Source organism: Gossypium hirsutum, chromosome A13 (assembly GCF_007990345.1).
Source record: "Gossypium hirsutum isolate 1008001.06 chromosome A13, Gossypium_hirsutum_v2.1, whole genome shotgun sequence".
Taxonomy (NCBI): domain Eukaryota; kingdom Viridiplantae; phylum Streptophyta; class Magnoliopsida; order Malvales; family Malvaceae; genus Gossypium; species Gossypium hirsutum.
The window spans coordinates 5,596,519-5,614,495 of NC_053436.1; the positions used below are offsets into that span (position 1 = coordinate 5,596,519).

General features: G+C 30.9%; 2 protein-coding genes across 4 annotated transcripts; one reads left to right on the forward strand and one right to left on the reverse strand.

The window, feature by feature from the left end:
• Positions 1–6,461: 6,461 nt before the first annotated feature.
• On the forward strand, positions 6,462–9,464 carry LOC107894301 (protein TIC 21, chloroplastic). Its single transcript, XM_016819584.2, has 4 exons — positions 6,462–6,845; positions 7,191–7,448; positions 8,378–8,581; positions 9,112–9,464. The coding sequence occupies exons 1-4, from the start codon at positions 6,579–6,581 to the stop codon at positions 9,223–9,225; spliced, it is 843 nt and encodes a 280-aa protein (XP_016675073.1). The 5' UTR covers positions 6,462–6,578; the 3' UTR covers positions 9,226–9,464.
• Positions 9,244–12,957, reverse strand: LOC107894302 (reticulon-like protein B11). 3 transcript variants are annotated; one of them, XR_001683214.2, is made up of 7 exons: positions 12,667–12,944; positions 12,202–12,382; positions 11,589–11,730; positions 11,429–11,498; positions 11,167–11,336; positions 9,648–9,710; positions 9,244–9,564 (listed from the first exon to the last, which is right to left on the reverse strand). XR_001683214.2 is itself a non-coding variant. In XM_016819586.2 (6 exons), the coding sequence occupies exons 1-5, from the start codon at positions 12,731–12,733 to the stop codon at positions 11,167–11,169; spliced, it is 630 nt and encodes a 209-aa protein (XP_016675075.1). In that variant the 5' UTR covers positions 12,734–12,944; the 3' UTR covers positions 9,244–9,710. The 3 variants fall into 3 exon arrangements, 2 of the variants coding, with proteins under 2 accessions (XP_016675075.1, XP_016675074.1); XM_016819586.2 differs by having other exon boundaries at positions 9,244–9,710; XM_016819585.2 differs by lacking the exons at positions 9,244–9,564; positions 9,648–9,710 and adding an exon at positions 9,733–10,112 and having other exon boundaries at positions 12,667–12,957.
• Positions 12,958–17,977: the final 5,020 nt, after the last annotated feature.

The following is a 17,977-nucleotide window of genomic DNA, read 5'->3' on the forward strand; positions in this document are numbered from 1 at the left end:
AAGAGTCATATTTAACAAATGTATTTATGTGCTTAAATTTCGTTTTACTCACAATTTAATCTAATTATTTTATTTTCATATCATACATATTTCATGTGTTATTATTAATTAATTTTAGACCATATATTTATTTATTTATTTATTATATACTAATTTTATAAATTTATATTCTAAATATATATTTCTGAAATTAAACCAAAATTAAAATTCATATATAAAATTATAAATTAAACCAAAATTCATATACAATTTTGAAATTTATCCTTCACAAAAATGATTATTTTACTATTTTTAAAAATCTACATAAATTTTTATATTTATTGAAAAAAAAACACACAATACCTCTGTCTTTCTTAAATCTAGCTAATTGCTAATATGGTACATGTTATGTTCTCAGACTCATAAATCTTAAATATTAACAATTAAATTTTTTATTACTGATGTTTGTGAGTTAAAGTAGTGTTGAGCGTGTCCTTCAAATGGGTTAAATTTTCTATTTATATGATACAATTATTGTTTATGGATGAGACGTCATAATTAGGTCCTCATGCATGCTAACACGCATTCTATCCTAGAGTTAACACGTATTTCCTAGATGTGAGTTCGCTTCGTAGTGCTGCAAATCTACTTATGAACCAATATCGTGCGGTCTTATAGAAAGATGTAAACACATCGCATACGAACTCAAGTGTAAACCATGTAGACTATAAGTCAAGACCTTATCAGATAATCGAGTCGATAATGACGAATATCATAACAAGTAGTAATGAATATGATGTATTTTAAATAAAATTTTGAGTTCATATTTTATAAATAAAAATAATAATTTTGAAAGGTTTACCACTTATTCAGAAATTTAATTATAATGCAATATAATTATTATCCTAAAAAATATTTTACTTAGATAGAAATCAAAACTTAGAAAAAAAAAAAAAAGAACAAAGGAGAAGGACTTGGTTTGAACTGCAACAGACGGCATTGATGAAGCTCAAACCCAATAAATTAAGGCGGTGGCAGCCAGGCTTGTGAACATGTCCTAGAAAACTGGAGTCCACCTGACGCCGTCGATGGTACGGAGTCTCGCCTCTAATTTTACACTACAAATTCATGCAAATACAATTATTGATATAGGCATTATTGACGTGATAGTGGTACATCAACAAAAATAACAAATTTTAATTTAAGACAAAAAACAAAAAAAAAACATATTTTAAAGTTATTTAAAAAATCTATATAAACTTTTATATATTTTTATACTTTTTATAAATTTTAATATTTATAAATTTAATTAATTTTTTAATATTTTTTTATGATTTTTTTTATAAATTTAGAATGAATTTGGACATGGGCATCTAGATTTAAATGAATCATGCCAACATTTATATAGGTTCATTCTCAACATGAATTTTTAAAATAATTTTAATTTTTTTTAAATTTAGATTTATTTATTTATTTTTACTGATGTAGTGATGCTAAGTCAATCACCGTCAACAATCATGCTAATGTTTTCATTAGAAATCAACAGTCAACCTCAATCAAAGAACTACTTTGATCAATTTTGTAAGTTTAGCTACTAACATGGACATTCTTATATGTAAATTCGAGCAAATGGTACACATCAGTATTCCAGTGCATTTCTCCCTTTGAGTCAGAATAAATATTTTTTCAAACCTTCTCTTTCAAATTTAAAGTATATGTTCCCGTGTAAATCTCAACAATTACTTGTTTAAATTTTACATATTGAGCATTTTGAACTAAAAAAAAAACTTTTTGGTGGAATAGTTACCTTAATTAGATGCAAAAAGTGTTGGAAAAAATGTAATTTTTGGAAACTTTGAGGCATATTCTAGATGGGTAAAGGTGTAGAGTTGAATCATAAAATTATGGTTTTATATTCTACTCCATGAGACCTTTACAACGGTATATCATATGCTCAAAATGGTTGAGTGATGAATGAGAAATTGATGTTCAAAGTAAGCTACTTGTGAATTATGTTGAGAAAAATAAAAAGCATTAGTCCCACATTGATTGGGAAACAAGTGTAGAACTTGTATATTTTTGTACGATTAATATTTTAACAATTCAACCATCATATTTCATATTCCATTTATATAAAAGATGCATGTCAAATTTGATGTAACTTAAGATTTTCTAACTATTTATTTTATATAAAAAAACTTTGAAGCGTTTAATAAGTATCAATAGAGGCACTTTTCTAGATCAATATAATAGAGATATTGAATCAGTTCAAAAACTTACATGCATGACAAGTACAATTATACTGATAAATTCAACAGTTGAATCATTAAAAATACTAATCATACAAAAATATATCTTTTACATTGATGTAAGTAGATCCTTCTCCATAATTTTTTAATAATTATAACATTTTCATAAAATAATCTATAAAGGATAAAAAAGACAAAAAAATATAAGACTTCTTAAAATTTTGATTAAAAAAATATATTTGGCTTATCTCAATTTCAATATTGACTGAATTGGTTCATTTCAAATAAAATAGAACAATTTAATCCATATGGTTTCGAAAGTGAATATAACTAAAAACAATTGATAATGACATCAATATTTTATTGTCGATTTATCTTAGGTGGGAAAAAAGACAAATCTATTAAAAAACCTGAATATAATTTAAAATTTAAACCTAATTTTGACGACAAAAAATTATTATAATTTTCCTAAACCTAAGTCATCATATTCTTCATCCCTTCTTTTAGATCTAAAATTAATTTGAAATTTGATGTTGATATCATGACCGCCATGAAAGGCAACTTGCCAACTAAACAACTCTTCCAATTTTAAAAGAGAGAGAGAGGTTGATGGTGGAATTAAAAATAAAAATGGGAACATAATGGTGACATCTCAAAATAACAATTATTCCAATATGAACAACACATTTTATTGCGATACAATCAAAAGCAGCAAGAAGGAAAAGAGACCAAAGTCAAACCATTTGTGTCGGTGAGGCAAAAGCCATCAATTCCATGAATTGAAGAACCCATTTTATTCCATTAGTGTCTATCTATGTAACACTTTCGACCCGATTAAGGAGTTTTGGCTAAGTCGAAAGTGTTACATTTGATCATTGAAGTGATCTTGTAAAGTACTCTTTTTGCTTGCGTTGTCTCGAAAGGAAATTGCTTTTTTATTTTTAGGAAAACATTCATTATTTTTAATCTAGTTTTACTTAGTGATTGAATTACATTATTATTATCGTGGCATTTTGTAAACGATTAGATTTTTTGAGGAAAGATTTTATAAAAGAAAAAACTTAAGTATTTTAGAAAGCAACGGAAAATATTTAAAATAAGAATTTTTTAAACCAAAATATCAGAGTATTAACCAAATGTCATGCTTTAAAATAATTAAGCTAAACTACTTTATCCTAAAATTTAAACGAGAATTACTTAACAATTACAATGCAAAAATAGAATGATTAAAGAAAGCATTAAAAAAACTTCAAAATAATAATAATGAAAATATGCTTGCTAATCCGAGATTCCTCTGATGCCATCCCTGAATCTTAGTTTTATGCATTACCTGATAGGAAAAGAAAGGGGAAGTGAGCTTACAACAGCTCAATATGAGTCTAAATTATAAATCATTATATGTATAATTGTGCAAACAGTAAAGTATACAGTTTATGGCATAAATATAGCAAATTAAGCATATTATAAGGAACATTATAAAAAATAATAAATGTTCAGTTTTTACACATTATGCAATGTAATTATAATCATGGATTCCCACTGACCCACCCTATCCGCCGTCGAGCATTGCTCGACACTCCAAAACACATATTAATAACTAACATTCCCGAATTTCCCGGTGAAGATGGTTGTTCACTTGTAATCTGTGACAATGACTTTTATTACAATAACTTACCATCCTAGTTGTCCGATTTTTATGGGTTTTTAACTATCATCCTGGTTTAATTCAGTTCTGATGACATTGCCACCTACTTCGTGCAATACTGTCTTTCAGTGTGGATTTAAATTGCTACTATCTCCTACGGAACTCATTCATCTTCCATACTTGTTTTCATATAATTATGTACATGTACTTAGCATATCATGCTATTTATCATTATTTGATACTAAATTTGATACCTTAAACTTATCATATAAGATCATGTGTTCATGCACTCATTCACATCAATTTCACATAAGTAATTATTTTTTGTGAATTAAAACAATATTACACATACATCATCTTCATGCAAATTAAATCTCCATGCAAATTAACATACTTAGTTTGGCTAACACGTACATAAGTAGGGTTTGCACTTATAGGGGTCACACATATAGGGTCGCACACTTAGGGGTTTGAACCTAAGGGTCCGCACAAGCAGGGGTCACATCTAGGGGTTTGCACCTAAGGTTCACACAAATAGTTTGCACATAAGGGCTTGCCCACCTATTCATGCTAGGGTTCACATATTATTCTATAGGGTTTGCATACTACTGTTCACATAAGCATGGTTCGCATAACATGGCTCGCGTATTATAGCATATAGGTTGGCATAATTAAACACATAAGATTTACATGTAATAACTTAGGGTTCACATAACATGACCTAGAGTTTGCATATAAATCATAGGGGGTTCGCATGCCATAAACAATTAGGATTCGCATAAATAAAGATTCACATTTAATATTTTGACTCGCATGTATTGACTTACATGTAATAATATGACTCACATAGATAGTGGTTCGCATGTTATATTCTGACTCGCATGTACAACAATATAGGTTCGGCACATAATGATCAGGGTTTGCATGTAATAACCTAGGGTTCACATGATATTCATATAGGGTTCATATGGATATACTAAGAGTTTACATAAGGAATCCTATATGTTCATGTATCTGGGTTCGCAGTAAGGGGTTCGTATGCAAGGGCTAGCACATACAAGGGTTCACATACAATGGGGTTTTCTCATGCAAATGGGGTTTTGCATTCATGGGTGTTTGCATGTAAGGGGGTTCGCACATGTTAGGGGCTTGCGCACCTAGGCTCACACATGAGCTCACACCTACAAAGGGGTTCGCACACGGCCTCATACATAGGCTCTCCTTAGGTTCGCCTATACTAGTTCTCTACTTCCTAGTATTTTCAATTTTACATAAAGATTTAGGTTTAAATCCCACACCTAAATTTGAAAACACAAAAAACTTAATTGGAAGAGGAGGTTGATGATCCACGTGGGAAGAGAGGGTTGATTTTGAAAACTTTTAAATCTTATTGCTTGGAATTTGATTAGGTAAGAAAAGAACTTGAAGGTGTTTTTCTTGAAAATTTGTTAGGTAAAAATTCCAAGGTTTGAATAAAATTATCTATTTATAACGTTTTCTTTCCCTGGTTGAATTAGGTTTTAAAAATTCATGTTGAATTGGGACTTATTTTAAAACAAGGACTAAATTAAAAAAATAGTTTTTGGCTAGGCTAATTTGAAATTTTAGCACTTTTGTATGGTAAAAATAAGGAACTAAAAATATTTTGGTTGAATGCACACAAGGAATTTCGAATTTAAGACATAAGGATAAACTAAAGCTTTACCACTAAACCAACAAACTCATTCTTATTATTTTTTAACAAAAATAATTTTTAAAGCATTCTAATTCCCTTATTCTATATTTAAAAAATAAATAAATTACAATCTAAATGTTATACTATTTCTTTTGGGCCCATGTCACAATCACTAACTACTTCCATTTTCTTCATCAATTTCACCTTATCCATTCTAGTCTAATACTATCACATCCACCAAAATTTTACCTGCCCATTTGCTCAAAACATCAAAACTTCAATCCAATATATTTCTTACAAATATTTTGCTTCATGGGTTTTGCAAATGTAGTTCAATGGAAGAAGTCATTTCAAAGTCAAATCTTTGTTTTTTTTTTCTTTTGAAAATTAAGGTTAAAATTTAAATTACATGTAACATTAAGAATTTATTTAATATCAAAACTAAAAGAGACTCGATATCTCCCCAAATTGGGTAACTTGAAATGATTATTTTTAAGAAAAATTAGAGGTACTTAATTTAGCTTAAATAAAAAATTGGTTTAATGCTAACTTTGCTCCGAACTATATATATATTTATTTTGGTATTTAAATTTTTTGTTTCACTTTGTTATTTCAACTATCTTCTCGTTATCTAGTTTAGTCCAATTTTTACAATGATGTTAAAAAGATTTAGTGAACATGTGACACCAATCAAAATATGTCATGATGCACATCCAATCAATTAAAATTAAAATGTGTCATGTGCATCCAGTTAATATGTGTAACATTATGTGATATGTACAATTAACCGTTGTTAGAGATTTAAAACTTAAATAATTAAAATGAAAGTGTCTTAAAAATTGAATAACGAAATTACAAAGATTTGGTTTTAGTTGATCAAAATAAAAATGCCATAAAAGTTTGACCCCAACTACTTAGTTTAACCTTAATTTTATACCCACCAACTTACTAAAATCACTGGTACGCTCTAACTCCAAGTCCGACGCACCAATTCGGTCCCCGAAATACCCACGGACACTATCTACTCGTCATGCAAACGCTACTGCTCCCGGCTACTCGCTCCGGTATATGTGCGGTGGCGGTGGGTCCCCTCCGACCATCGCTCACTCTCTCTCCTCCAAATTTTCTCACTTCAATCAAAACTCGGAAACCAAAACCTCCGTTGTCCCCTTTCGCATCTTACGACCCTCTTAATGTTCTAAGATCTACGCTTTTTTCGCCCAAAGTCTCTTCGTCCTCAGTTTCACCCAGTTTTACCTCCTCTAATGATGATACTGACAAGGCGAAGCTTGCTCAGGTACTCCCCACCCCTCACTCTCCTTTTCTTATTCTCAGATTTTACCCTTTTAACTGTTGCTTTTTTTTATTTGATTTGAATTGTTTGGCGCTGAAGCTTCAACTTTATTGGATTGGGTTTCTGCTCTTTGGTTTAACTTGTTCTATTTTTTTTTTTTGATATAATATCTTTTGGGTAAGGCTAAAGAAATGCAACCAGTAACTAGCATTGTTCATTTAATCAGTAACATCAAAATACAGATTAGAACTAGAAGATATGTTGTGGGCTAATTTTGGATTGTTTAATGTTAGTGTAAATGAAGGTTTGTTTGAGGAGTTATTAGGATTTTGAATGGAAATGGTGCAGGTTTCGAAGAGGCTAGAGAACACGTCGAGGTACTTTAAGCGACTGGGCAATTTAGGGTTTTGGGGACAGTTAGTGTGCACTGTGGTTTCAGCGGTGATACTCTCATTTTCTGTTGTAATTACTGGGAAAATCACATCGCCGGCTACTTTTTATGCTACCGCCAGTGGAATCGTGGCTGCTTTCATATCGGTTTTCTGGTCATTTGGGTATATTCGGCTTTCAGAGAAACTCAGGAGAACTGCTAATGATCCTTCAAAAGTAGGTTGAATTTGTGATTTTGTTAATGGTTTGAACTGTTTGATGTGTTATCAACTTGAAATGCATTTTGCTTATTGTATATTTGTTCTTATATTTAAGTCCTAGCTCCTAGGGGCTAGGAGTAACACACACACACACACATATATATATCTGAATTTTTATCTGTGTTGCTTGTAATCTTATTTTGTTATCATGTCTTACTGTTTAGGATGAATGTCGGACATGAACCTGATTGTTTATGCAGTATATATATATATTCAGTTATGCTTGCATGATCAATTAAGGACGGAATTCTGAGAGCTGGAGAGCAATCATTCCAATATTCTTTAAGTTAATTATCATTTCATATTTGAAGTAAATGAATTAGCCCACTTCAAAGCAATTACACTGGATGCTTATGGTCGTTTCTTTCTCATATTTGTTATATGCTTAATCTAGTTTGTCGAATCTAAACTTAGGAACTTTATCAACTTACTTGGAGGAAAAGGGTGACATTTTATATTGTTGGTGTTGCCATTTTTCTTGAGTAAACCAAAGATTCTACTGCAAACAAATGATTTGTTGAAGTGCAATACAACTTAAACAAATAATAGTTCCCTTCTTTTCTTGTTTCCTCATGCTTCATTTTTTATAATTGAACAGAGGATTTCCTAGGCGTCATTAGAGACATAGAGTGTACAAGGACTGGCATGAAGACGAAGGTTTTATTTCCTGGTTTCTGTCACCGTATTATTTCCCTTGAATTACAGTTGTAGTGGTCTATTTGAGCTTGGTCTAGATTGAGCCGCTTATTGCGTGTACTGCTTTTGTGTTTGGAAGATTATACGGTTTGGTGTATGCCCAAATTCAGGGCTTATTTGAGCTTTTGGTTAATTTTTGTTGCCTCATTCAATTTCTTATAAATCCTAATCTTCCCCTTGGATTTCCAGGCTCCTCCTCGAGCTGATGTTGTGAAAAGCTTGAAAAACGGCATAGTTCTGAATCTCCTTGGAATGGGTGCTGCTATTCTTGGCATGCAAGCTACAGTGGGCTTACTAGTAGCCAAGGCTCTTACTTCTTCCACCAATCCATATTATCAAGGAATTTCTCCTGGCTATAGTCCAGTTCTCGCATTGGATGTATTCTTGGTGCAGGTACTTAATCTAATTTGAGCCTTCGAATCGATTTATCAATAATGTTTAACAGAATTACTCGTGTTTGAGAAATTGAGGCAGTAGTCACTGCATTAGTTCGACCCTCTACGCACCTCCCTCTTCTAGGAAGAAAGAAAATGATAATTGAAAGAAAGAGGAACCTGAATAATTGAAAGAAAGAGGAGCCTGACCCATGAAAACTATGAAATTCCCGGTTTTCAGTTACCAGTCAGCATCCAAGAGGACCTGCAAGTAATATGTATGTAGTTTTGTATAATGAGCGACATAAAACAGGCCTGTCGAATTGCAGATGCCTTTAAGAACATAGTTCGCCGAATGCATGGCTTTAAAGTTTGCTTTCCTCTATGCTATATTTTCGGTCTGATATTAAAATTCCTGGTTTTGCAAACCGGGAAACAGTTATACTTGTCCGGTTACTATTCTTGTACACTATTCCTGATAAAAGAGAAACTTATAATGAGAAAGAGCCTTGGTTATTGCATGTTCTTATGAATCTCATGCTCATGCAGGCATCCGGTAACACTATCCTATCTCATTTTCTGGGGCTAGTATTCTCGCTGGAACTGTTGCGCTCGGTGACATTACCTCAGTCAGATGGTATTCCAATTCCCAAGGTTGCATAAATTCTGTTGTTGGTAAAATATCATGAACTTGAAGGTTCTGCTGGAACATGATTTGTAGCCATAGTTGTTCAAATGTAGAATAGTTAAATTCCATCTTACAAGCCGTTTGACATGTAATTTCAATCGTAAGATCTCAGAACTGTTTTACAAGTCTTCTTTTGCTCTAAATACATTGTACAGCATGTGGCAATGATTTAGTCATAGATTGTTTTTTCATTGGTAAAGGAAAATATTCTTTATTGACTTGAGTTAGTGATCAACTACAAACTACCATTTAAGGGTGATCAAATCCTGAAGCTTATAGTGTTTCGCCTCTTACTTTTCGATGCATAATTGACCCTAAATACAAGTATATACATTTGTATCGAAGCTTCGAATGACGTAGGAAGGAAGAAAAGAAAGCCTCTGGAAAACAGATTTACCTGAAACCAATTTCTTATTGCATGAGAGCAAATGAGTATACCATCAAAGCCCTGGAAATTCACCTAAAAACGCAGGGGATTATCATGCAATACAAAAACGACAAAATGTGGAATTTAGAATGATACAGATTCCTGTATACGTCTATCACATAAATAGTTCTCTCCTAGTAAAAAGAAAAAGAAGCACCACACTAGTACTCTACATCTCCTTTCAGACAGGGATGATAAAAAGCTCACATAGAAATAAAATCATAAATGTATAAACTGCAGGACAAAGACTTAATCAAGAATATAGAGATCCCCAAGGGGAAAAGCAATATATGGTTGAATCTTCTCCTGAAAGTAAAAAAAGGTTATCAAGGTTATCCCTGCTCTCGATGATTTGCTAACACAAATAGTTCAATCAATAGCTTCACATCTTGAAAACCAAATTCTAAGCACCTGGTCACATTTCACCTTAATACCCTGCATAAAATAAGTGCATATGCTTCAGGGAGCAACAGAGAAGCAACAACTGAATCCAAACAAGACGGTTTGGCTTCAACAATCTGACATTTTGTTCTCAACTAATTATATCCGACACTTTTTAAATTATTTAATGGAAGTACATGATTCTCATTCTGTGCACACAGCACGTAGATCGCAGAAGCAACATCCGATTATTAGACTGAAGAAACCATTCAGAACTTACCAATTTACCTACAAAATGGCACCTGGTTAAATATTTTGTTCACATTAATTTTAAAACCTCATCCCAGCTAGCCTCAAAAGCGGGCCTGTTAGAGGCATATAGTTTGCTATCAGCAAGTCATGGTTTGATCAAAGCTCTCTTAGATAGGTTTTCTTTTCCAAATGGCTAAACCGATTTTTCGGCTAAGTTTGCTCAAGGTGACACTTTACAGCTTTTATCATAAAGGGATCACATCCCAAACCCATAGATAACATTTATAAATTTTAAGATTAGAATAATTATATTCTACACCTAAAAACTTGTATGGAACACATGATATTTGGAAAATGACCTGTTTTCCTGAACACAGTTAAGTACAAAGCAGATTCTTGTATTGAAAATAGACTAGAATCTCTTTGCTTAATCCATGCTCATACTCATTCCGTAAAAAACAAAATTTATAGCAGGAGGAAGATATCAAGGCAAGTCATGAGCCCCCAAATGCAACAACAAAATATAATCTTAAATTGCAACAGAGTAATATAATCTAGATAGCATGCCATGCTTGAATGATGAACATCAGAGAATCATTAAATCCTTAATAAACAAGGGATAATTCTCTGATTTGGCCATCAAGTAACTTTTCCAGGAACATTGGTTGTTGAATACACATTTATTGGCTGCATAAATATGCATTTATGAGGTAAAAGCAATTCCTTGCAACACAGCTTAATTGATTGCCTAACTCAAATTAATGCAACCCAAACAATGTAGAATAGGCTTGCATCTTAGTCATGTAGGCTAAACTCTAAAGAGATATTATCAGAACACACAGAAAAACAAACTTACCTACTGCATCTTCTTTTCTTTCTTCGAGGGCAATGGAAGCTTCCTTAATACTGCTTCATCGATTTTCCTGTACTGCGTCTGTATGATTTTGTTTGTTACAGAAAGCTTTTCATCAATGTGGTGTTGATACTTATCATATAACACGGGAACAGATAGACTAAGAATAACTCCTGCAGAACATACCGAGTGAAATAAGCATGTATGAATAAAATTAAAGGACTCATCACTGTTATAGAAATGAATAGGATCTAATAAGACTCACCGATATAGACCACAGTGAGGAAGCTAAGGAAACTACCAATAAAAGAAACAAACCACAAGGCAACACCAACCTGAGAAGCAGACACATAAGGCAAAGATATCTTAAAGTTTTAAATCAAACCAATGGAAAATACACTTATATAGAAAGGTTAGAGCTTAACCTTAAAAAGAAGTTTCAAATTTCTGCCAAGGGTAATGTCATGCGCAATCGACAATGCAATATTGACCCACACTTGTAACTCATCAGCAATCTTCCCAGCAGTCCTCTCAGAGATCTCCAAATTAGGAAGTGGTGGCAAGGGTCTGTATCAGACAGCAGAATGACTTTCCACATTAAACCCAAATCATAACATACTGTAACTTCCAATTTTCCCCTTTATAAAAAGGATTTCCTCTAATAAATCCTCTCATTAAAAAAGGGTACTAACAAAACTAGTTCTTTATCCAGGGTGCACAAAGCAATGGAATGCATAGAAAGGATGATGATAAGGGTACAAGTCTAGTATTGTCCCCAATCAGGGTTTCGTCTCTGAGTGCCTTGAAATATTTGAACAGTCGGAACCATGTGTAAAATGAAGAGTTAGCTCATGCTCTGACTCAACCCCATGACTTATCGTGTATAGGCCATTGTTCGGGTACCACTTGAACATGGTTCCGCCTGTTCAGGCAGTATGAACTGCTCCCACCCTGTGAACCCGTCAGGCTCTTGGCAGAGTAGGGAGAAAAAATCTGTTACGAGGGTACACCCTGCAACAGGTCTAAAATGTGAAATACCTGTTGAGAAGTGAAGCAGATTTGGCCCAGAAGAAGAGAATAACAACAAGGAGTAACAATACATTGGCCACGAAAGACAAGATACTATAACCAGCTAATTCAAAGAGGCACCAAAACGTGGTTGCCGAGGCTAGCATGACAACTCCGCCACACCATTTTCTCCATAACAGCACATCAGCAACTACAAACAAAACATGCCATAAATAAAAAAAATTTTAAAACCCCAACAACCCAAAATAAATCAGATTCATGTAGACTTCCTTTTTAAGGCTCTGTTGAAACAATACAATTAACCTATTTTTTTAGTACTATGACCCGATACTGAAACATTAGTAATCGGGAAAAAAAACCCGGAAAGGTCAAATTAAAGGAATGATGGTCGAAGCGTAAATGGAAGTGAAATAGATGTATCCGGAAAAGAAATGAAGAAGGTGGTGCATGAGGAGAGGGAGAGAGAGATGAGACCTAAGCCGCCGCCAAAAGCTTGATGAACTGATATGCGAGGAGTAGGGACGGAATCTCCCATGGCCATGGGGCGATGGCTGTTTTCGTCGCTTCCGCAATTTGATTTCGACAGACTTTGGAACCAAAATGGGCTTTTTATTTTCTTTTCTTTTTCACCTACGCCTTCTTTACCTGAATCAAGGTGGGCTTATTTTCGATATTTCAATTCATAGAGATAAGAAACGGTACCGATAAACAATTCCTCAATTTAGCGGACTCAGATGCTATAGGCATTGTTCACAATAAGAACGCACCTATTTACGAGTTCATTAAAGTATATTATTTTTTTATTTAAATATTAAAAAATAAGTATGAATAATTTTAGATATTATATCAAAAATAAATATCAGAAATCTTAATACTACACTAATTTTTGGAGTATCACTTTTAATTATTAACTTTAAAAAAAGTGAATATAAAAATTTATCATCATATTGATTCGACTTTTTTATAATTTTCTTATAAAATTAAAATAATAATATTCTATTCTAAGGTGCGTTTGATAAATCATTGAATGGTGTTTAATAACTGTATTAACTTTTTACTTAATATAAAATTTTCGACAAATAAATGTTAAATATGATAAGTAGATAGCTACTTATCACTTAATGTTGAAAATATTAAGTTGATTTTATTTTTTAAAATCTTATTTTTGAATTCTCATTAGACCTAATAAGGGGTCGGATTTGAGTCAAGCCAATGCAGAATTCTTGGCCCACTTTCTGGGCCCAGGATCAACGAGGTCCGAAAAATAAGCTTAAAATTTTGTCCAAGCCTGAATCATATTGAAAATGCTAAACCTGAGCCCGTAAAATTTGTTTTAATATTTTTTATGTATATAAACAAATTTAAAAAATATAATACATCAATAATACTAAAAATATTAAGATAAATGTTTCCCAACAAATTGAAAATGCAAATAAAAAAGTGTAGACATGTGATTCAGGCAGGGGCGGGTTCGGGTAAAAAAAATTTTACCCAAGACTCGGCTCGTTTAGAAAGCAAGTCTTATTTTTTATACAAGTTCATTTTTCAAGCCTGTATTTTTGCCCATACCCTCTCATTTTTTGAGTGGGCCTTTAAGCTTGAGTGGATAACCCAATCCATGATCAAGTCTAATTCTCATTTTATTAAGAATTAAAATAATCAAATTATTATCTTTAGCTTTTATCCAAAACTATTCAAAATAAAATAAACAATAAATATTCAAAAATCAAGATTTACTAGTATAAAACAAAATAACTATATTATGTGCTTAATTTTCATTAATATATCAAATAATTTTATCATATATAATTCCGATACTAAAAATTCAATACTATTTGAACCAAAAAAAAAACAATACTCAATTTTTTAGTTTATCAAACTTACCTTTATTGTCTCCCCTTATAAACAAAAAAATTATATAAATATATATTAAACATAATTATAACAATTTTCTTAGTACGAAATAGAGTTGTCCATGATCGGGTCCAGCGCTAACAAAATTTTAGGCTCAATTGATAACTCTAGGCTTGACCCAACTTGAAAGATGGGTCCAAAATTTTACCAAGCTTAGTCAAGATAAAAATGCTAAAACCCGAACTCGATTTGCCCTTATTTTTTTATATAAAAAATTAAAAAATATACAATACACCAAATGTACTCAAAACTTAAACTAAATTTTTCCCAACAAATTAAAAATAAATTAAAAAATCTTTAGACTTAAATAACACTATGATAAATAAAACTTAACAAGTTAATGCATCTAAAATAGTAACAAAATTAACAATAAAATAAGTGTTATACAATATCCAAATATTTACAACAAAATAGTAACAATATAATAATGAAATTGTGACAAAACTGTAGTAAAAAGTGAGAAAACAATAATAAAACAGCAAGGGGTTTTTTATTGTAAATTTGGATTAAGTCAGACCCAGGCAAAAAAAAAATACTCGAAGCCTGATTTATTTTCTAATCAACCTTTATCTTTTTTATCTAAATTTATTTTTTAAATTTATATTTTTATCTAAATCTTCTCTTTTTTGACCCACCACTTAGGACAACTATAGTACGAAAAACCCTGCATAAATCGGGTATTGTTCTCTTTAAATGTCATTAGAAGTTGATCCATAAAGAGTCTTAACAATGCCTCTTGAAGTCTTTAGAGCGAAGCCATTATAGGTTAAGGTCTTGGGTTCGACCAATTGTGCGGTCTTTAGGGTCACATCATACGTTGTTTTTTAGTGGTCATAATTTTGCTTTATATGACTATATTTGGGGAGATTTAAATACAGAATAAACTTGAAAGAAAACTCACATATAGTATTGGGTAAATGGTTAATAGGCAGTGGGTAAAGTTTTTATTTTAATTACTTAACTAGTTTAATTATTGAATTATTTGAAAGTTTTTATTTAAGTTATTGAGTTGTTAAAATTAATGTTATATAGTTTTCATTGTTCACACAGTTTGCACCAATCAAAAGCTTTCTTTCTCATTCTCTTCTATAGTTAGAAATTTTTTTCATGAAACAATTTTGAACATCACGAATATGCAAACCAAAATTTAAACAATTTTTTTCCTCCGATCTCTGGTATTCACCGTTAGACTGGTTTGGATTTAAGGTATATTCTTTTACTCGTCGATGAGTACTAATCTACTGTTTCGATTGTTGAATAATCACTTGAGCTCGTTGGCAGAATTTTTTTTAAAAATTAATAGTTCAATGATTTAGATAAAAACTTTTGAATATTTTAGTGACTAAATTATAACTTTTTTTAGTTAAATGACCAAAATAAAATGTATCCATGATTTAGTGACTAATAGTGTAGTTTACCCATATATAATTTATCCCTTAAACTTATTCAAAAGTACCTGGTTAGCACTTGAATTTGTACTTTGTCACTTAGTTGTTACCTCCGTACTAAAACCGATAGTTTGTGTTAACGTGGCACTAAAGGACAATTCGATGGTGATACATGGTAGCCTCTGAATATGGCATGTGACAAACATAAATTAATAAAATTAATAAAAACTTAAAATATATAAATTAATAAAAAATATACTTTTTTTCACATCAAGAATAAACTTATATTTTTTAGTAAATTTATGTATTTTTTAAATTTTTAATAAAATATCCAAAAAAAATTATAAGGCTTAGAATTATCATAAACCTTAAAAATTATTAGATAGGCCCGTCCTACCGAATATGTTTCCATCCAATAAAATCATGCCAATTAAGTATTTTTTACATGTCAACCCTTCATCTCGTTTCTAGGCTAATCTAGTTGGCATTTCTACAACCGCCTCCTTCCTCCACTTATAGCCACTATCGGATTCTTCCAAGGAAGAAAAAGAATCATTTTTTTTTTTACTGCAATTCATGGAAGATAAAGAGAAGTCCTCTTAACTTAGAATTTTTTTAAGGTAAATCAAGATCTAAAATTATTATTAAAGGTATAATAAATGAAAACTTAAAAGAACAAATATTTCAAGTACTGAGTTAAGGTTGGCTAAGAGACGAGAATTGAATCTCCCTAAGTTAAACTTGCTACAGAGATAAGAAAGCAACTAAACTACAGAGAAGACTCCTCATTTTTGCCAGCCTTATTATTTGAGTTGCAGTCCGAAAATGAAGATCGCGTGCTAGAAAAAAGCCAAAAAAAAAAAATTAGTGTAGAAAGAAATGTCACTTTTTAACTTTTTAAATAAGAAGATAAATATATTTTATCGTTTTCAAATTTAAACTTTTGTTATACTGATAATAATATCAATAGCAATTAAACTAAAATATCAATTTGTAGGTTATTATTTCTTAAAAAATATATAAAAGCCTCAAATATTTTAAAAATTATACAAAAATTCACAATATATAATATATATAAATATTTTTTTAGATTTTATAAATTTATAAAAATATATAAATATATAAAAGGACTAAAAGCACATCTAAAATGAATCTAGACAAACTGTTGTCCAGATGCATTTGGATTTAGAACAATCTATCTATGTTCATTCTTGATGTAAAAACTTTTTTAATATTTTTTATTAATTTACATATTTTAAATGTTTATATTTTTTAATTTAAAAATAATAATACCTTAATATTCTATATAAAAAATTAAAAACATATAAACTTACTAAAAAAAAGCATTAGAATGTTTATGGATAAATGTGTGTTAATGTATCTAGACAAAAATTTGTCCAGGTTCATTCTTAATGTGAAAAATATACTTTTTATTAATTTATATATTTTTAAAGTTTTTTTTAAAAATTTATATGTGCCGCGTGTCATACTAAGAGATTGTCGCATGTCACCATTGGATTGACATTAGTGCTACGTAAGCACAGATTAACACTGCTAGTGCAGAGGTACCAACTTAGGCAATAAAATAAAGTTTAGGTGCCAACTAGATCCCCAAAAAAGTTTAGGTATCAACTAGGTACTTTTTGACAAGATTAGGGGGCAAATAACACATTAGCCCTTGGGTCAACTACAAATATAGTCACTCAATTATGCCTCTGGTGCTATTTTGGTAACACAAATATTAATTTTTTCGATTTAGTCACTTAACTTTTCGAAATTAAATATTTTAGATGGGTGATAGAAAGTTAACATAAGCCTTTTTTTTATTGGCCTAATAACTAATTTACCATTCCAATATTTACACATTCTATTAATTTGACTCTAAATCTAAAAAATTCAACAAACTTAACTGTCAATGTTTACAAAATATACCATTTTAGTTTGAATTCTAAAAATTCAATAAAACCAACTATTAACATTTATAAAATTTTTCGATTTAGTTATAATTCTAAAAAAATTCAAGAAAAAGGGAAATATATATATTTTTAAAAAATCATTCTTTAAATATTCCTTAACATACCTCCAACCTGATGAACAAGAAGAGTATTTAACACTATTTATATTGTGCTCATTTTAACTAATGTCACATTTGTAAATAAGTAAAAAAAATCAAGTCGGCTTAAATCCAATTAAGTGTCATATTTTAGATTAATATCACATTAATTAATTAAATTTTTCTAAAAAAATAACAAATCTTAAACTATTACAAAACAATCATTTTGATTTTTTTTCTTATTTTAAAAATAAACAGAGATTTAATCTTCGAGTAGAGAAAACAATATAATGAAAAACCTTAATTTTTTTCCACCTTTGTTTTTTTCCTGACTTGAACATGTCATTACTAACTTCCAAACTTGAGGTAATCTGAGTACATTTGTTTAAACAAACAAAATCCCAAAAAATCTAAAAGAGGAATTGAAAAT

Bases quoted from the DNA above. Each gene is read 5' to 3' on its own strand.
- LOC107894301 (XM_016819584.2), top strand. From the start codon at position 6,579: ATGCAAACGCTACTGCTCCCGGCTACTCGCTCCGGTATATGTGCGGTG. The intron at 6,846-7,190 runs GTACTCCCCACC...GAAATGGTGCAG, and splicing joins ACAAGGCGAAGCTTGCTCAG to GTTTCGAAGAGGCTAGAGAA. The intron at 8,582-9,111 runs GTACTTAATCTA...ATGCTCATGCAG, and splicing joins TGGATGTATTCTTGGTGCAG to GCATCCGGTAACACTATCCT.
- LOC107894302 (XM_016819586.2), bottom strand. From the start codon at position 12,733: ATGGCCATGGGAGATTCCGTCCCTACTCCTCGCATATCAGTTCATCAA. The intron at 11,499-11,588 runs GTTAAGCTCTAA...TCTGCTTCTCAG, and splicing joins ATTTGAAACTTCTTTTTAAG to GTTGGTGTTGCCTTGTGGTT. The intron at 11,337-11,428 runs GTGAGTCTTATT...TATGTTCTGCAG, and splicing joins CCTCACTGTGGTCTATATCG to GAGTTATTCTTAGTCTATCT.